Genomic DNA, 3,518 nt, shown 5'->3' on the forward strand with positions numbered 1-3,518 from the left:
TTTTTAAGCTTAAAAAAAAGGTCAGATTATACTGAAGATAGCCTGGTAAAAAAACCAGACCCGTCCTTCACTTTGCTTCGTCCGAGGGTCTGGACTCTCGGCTATAGAGAAGCGATTCTTGCAGGAGGCGTGGCCTCTGCTGAAGTTTAAAATGATTGGATCAGTTGGTCGCAACGTATGTCGCTGTGACGGAGGCTAAGCTAAGAAGCTAACCGGAAATCGCGTGCGCTGTAAACAACCCTACTGAGAGGAGAGAAGTACCGAGCCAAAAGAGACGACTGTAAATGAGAGCTGCTACTTTGTCAGACAAATTTATTTTAATTTGGAAGCCTTATCAACACAGACTGGCTTCATTCACTTCCTCTACTGTTGTATGCTAAAATAACTAGCAGACACTGCGCAGAACATCAAGGTCATTCAAAACGCCGCCTTCTGTTTGCTGATTGGTTCACGTAAAATAAACTACAAGCAGACACTGAGCAGAAAATTGACGTTCTGTCCTCTGATTGGCTCGAATGAAATTCTCCCAAAGAAATCCTTGTCTATGGGAGAAATCCCAGATGGAGCAGTGAAAGGAAACTAGAATTGAGCGAAACTGCGTAGGAAGGCAAGGGCCAGGCTATACTGAAGAATAAATATGGTAAGTATAATAATCCCAGACGGAGCAGTGAAGGGAAACTAGAATTGAGCGAAACTGCGTAGGAAGGCAAGGGCCAGGCTATACTGAAGAATAAATATGGTAAGTATAATAAAAATAAAAAAATAGACAAAATGAGGAAAGACTCAAGTTTTAAAGAAAAGGATCTAGAGGTTTTGAAGTCTTCTTAAAAGTCCCATGACTTAATCTGAGTATTTCCAAAACATGCCTTAAGTAAAACGGGTAAATCTTAATCTGTAAGAATCTGCAGAAAAAGTTAAACTTTTCAAACATGAAAAGAAATGAAAAGATTTTTTATGCCGTTTTGCCTGCTTTTTGTTGTCATTAACAATCAAGTCAACATGTAGTTTGTACCTTCAAAGAGAGAGAAAGGCGTGTCTGGTGTCCGACATCCATGCTTCCCGTAGCTCATGCACCAATCTGCAAACTGCACAAACACGTAACGTGAATACAGAAACAACTGATGYAGTCAGAGGACGGAACAAACAAAAACATTCTCCTTCACTGTGAAAAGATTCAGACTGATGTAAAGCACAAGTGGGAAAACTGCTGCTACCTCGTCCGAACATCCAGCAACGCACATAAGAGACTCCCGCTGCTTCGGAATAACTTTCACTTTAAAGGCAGACRAGAGGCCAGCTTCCATATGAGAGGCTGAGCTTTGAACCCAAACCTTTCACATCTTACATCAAAGCCTCAGACGGACCGACATACAGAACAGGCAGCCTCAAAGACCAACTGTAGCAGGACCTATAAAAAGCAYCCCGTCGTAATGTGAATGTGAGATAATCCGGCTTTTGGATCCTCAAACGGCAGCTGCAGCCTGAGGACGCTCACCATGCATGCTCTGTAAAGGTGCTTCGGCTCATTGGTTTGCYTGTAGAGAGCCAGGAAGGTGTAGGCGTTGCCGGCTGCTCCGTGGCACAGCCCGTACCCCTTCTTCAGCAGACCCCACCGCCACACCACCTCCCCGCACTGCAGAGCATCGTCCAGGTACTGAGGGGTCCCAAAAACCTGCAACAAGTACATCTTTAAAAAAAAGAAAAACACTCCACCACAAGGTGTCACTGTGACTCCAGCGGTGATTTGTCTCCATCTCAAACTCACTGGGCGGGTGTTCTCTCACCTTGTAAGCCTGCAGGAGCATGTAGACCACCCCGGGGGAGCCGTGGCACCAGTGCACCAGCAGGTCTCGATCGTCGCCGACGCAGGGAGGGTAGTTCCCCGAGGGGAACTTGAGGCGGCAGACGTGGTCGACGCTGGGCTTCACCAGCCTGTGCACGTGCTCCTCGGAGGAGACGAAGCCTGGCTGCGAAGGAAGGACCAGAATGAAGAGTTTGGAAAAAGAAAAATGTTGGTAATGAGGAGTTCTGTACTGGACTCGTTGAGCTAGGGTGGGTTAATAATCCTCACAGGCTGAGGCTTTTAAAATGATGAAAACTTGATTTTTCTTTGGTTTTTTTTCTTCAGTTTTAATCGATTTTCAGGGTTTAGAACCACAGAAAACAATCTGATTCTATGCGCTAGTGTTGTTTTGGGATCTTATGTCAATGATTTAAATTCCTCAAGAGCAAAAATGTAAAGTTAGGAAGCTATAAAAGAAAGAAATGAAAATTCAAGATCTGCTGAGATACAACAGAGCATCTCCACAGTAAAGCACGGAGGTGGCAGCATTATGATGCGGGGGTAGCATCTTTGTGGACGTGGAAAATTAGTCATATTAATAAATTATGCTYATCAGACAAACTGCAGAGTAATCTTATGGATTTATCACAATTAATATACCTATGTTTTCACGGTGAAGCATGGGGGTGGCAGCATCATGATGTGGGATGTTTTGTTAGTAGCTTGGCGTGAATAACTAGTCATGCTGATGAGATATGTGTATAAACGGAGCTTTATGGTGACAACTTGCTGAGTAATATTCCCTGGACTTCTCTACTTGAACAAATCTGAACAGAGTAACGTCACAGTAAAACACGGAGGTGGCAGCATCATGATGTCAATGTCAATTGATGAGGGGATGTTTCCGAAATTTAGTCAGAAAAAAATAGAGAAATAATGAGGAAAATAAACAATTTCAGTCTTTKAAAGAGATGAGGTGGAGAACTAACATTCACTGGAGCGGTTTAACAGGAAACAAGATATTCTGAAACCTTACAGCTAATGACAAGACTTGGTGAGTCCTCAGGATTTATGATAACACATCCATATCAATAATGGGACCTAAACATGAAACGTTTTTTTTTGGGGGGGGGACATATCAAAGAAGTTTTAAAGGGAACTCTGACTAGTTGTAACATTAGACATCATTTGATAAACAGTTACGTCAACTATAAAAACAAGACTTTAAAATACTGTAGGCCGTTTAGTTTTCATRAATAAAAAATATATGCATATCGTCACAGATGTTGCCATGTTATGTATGCTGTAAAGCATTCAAGGTAAATGATGTTTACTGGGTCCTAMGGTGCGAGTGCTATTCAGCTGGAACATTAATTTTGGACAATGTCTGATATTCAGCCTTTTCAAATGAAACTGGAGCGTGTTTACAAAGAGGAGAATGTAGAAACAACTCAGTCTGACACTGAAAATCATGGAAGACAACAGAGGTGCTTTATGAGAGGAGAACTTCAGCTTTAGCCTTTTAGCTTTTGAGTTAGTTCCTGTGCTAATAATATTAGTTTGGTGGCTAACGCTACATATGCATTTGTGATAAGCATTTAGCTTCAGAGCTAATTTACTAAGCATCACATTTCATCATTTCAAACCACATATTGTGCAGAACATAGAAACTCATACTACACACACACACACACACACACACACACACACACACACACACACACACACACACACA

The 3,518-nt window shown here is 42.3% G+C and overlaps 1 protein-coding gene across 4 annotated transcripts in view; it reads right to left on the minus strand.

Annotated features, from left to right (window-relative positions):
* The window catches only part of lancl1 (LanC antibiotic synthetase component C-like 1 (bacterial)), a 17,309-nt gene that overhangs the window by 1,763 nt on the left and 12,028 nt on the right, over positions 1-3,518 (minus strand). For 2 of the 4 annotated variants that reach the window (XM_014020149.1, XM_014020148.1), the window contains exons 7-9: positions 1,785-1,967; positions 1,496-1,672; positions 1,013-1,085 (exon numbers count right to left, since the gene is read on the minus strand). In XM_014020149.1, the coding sequence (XP_013875603.1) occupies positions 1,013-1,085; positions 1,496-1,672; positions 1,785-1,967 (433 nt within the window). Of the gene's footprint in view, positions 1-1,012; positions 1,409-1,495; positions 1,673-1,784; positions 1,968-3,518 lie in introns of those variants that run through there. The other 2 variants (XR_001311175.1, XR_001311174.1) reach the window with 2 other exon arrangements.

This window comes from Austrofundulus limnaeus, unplaced genomic scaffold (assembly GCF_001266775.1).
Source record: "Austrofundulus limnaeus strain Quisiro unplaced genomic scaffold, Austrofundulus_limnaeus-1.0 Scaffold242, whole genome shotgun sequence".
In the NCBI taxonomy this organism is placed as follows: domain Eukaryota; kingdom Metazoa; phylum Chordata; class Actinopteri; order Cyprinodontiformes; family Rivulidae; genus Austrofundulus; species Austrofundulus limnaeus.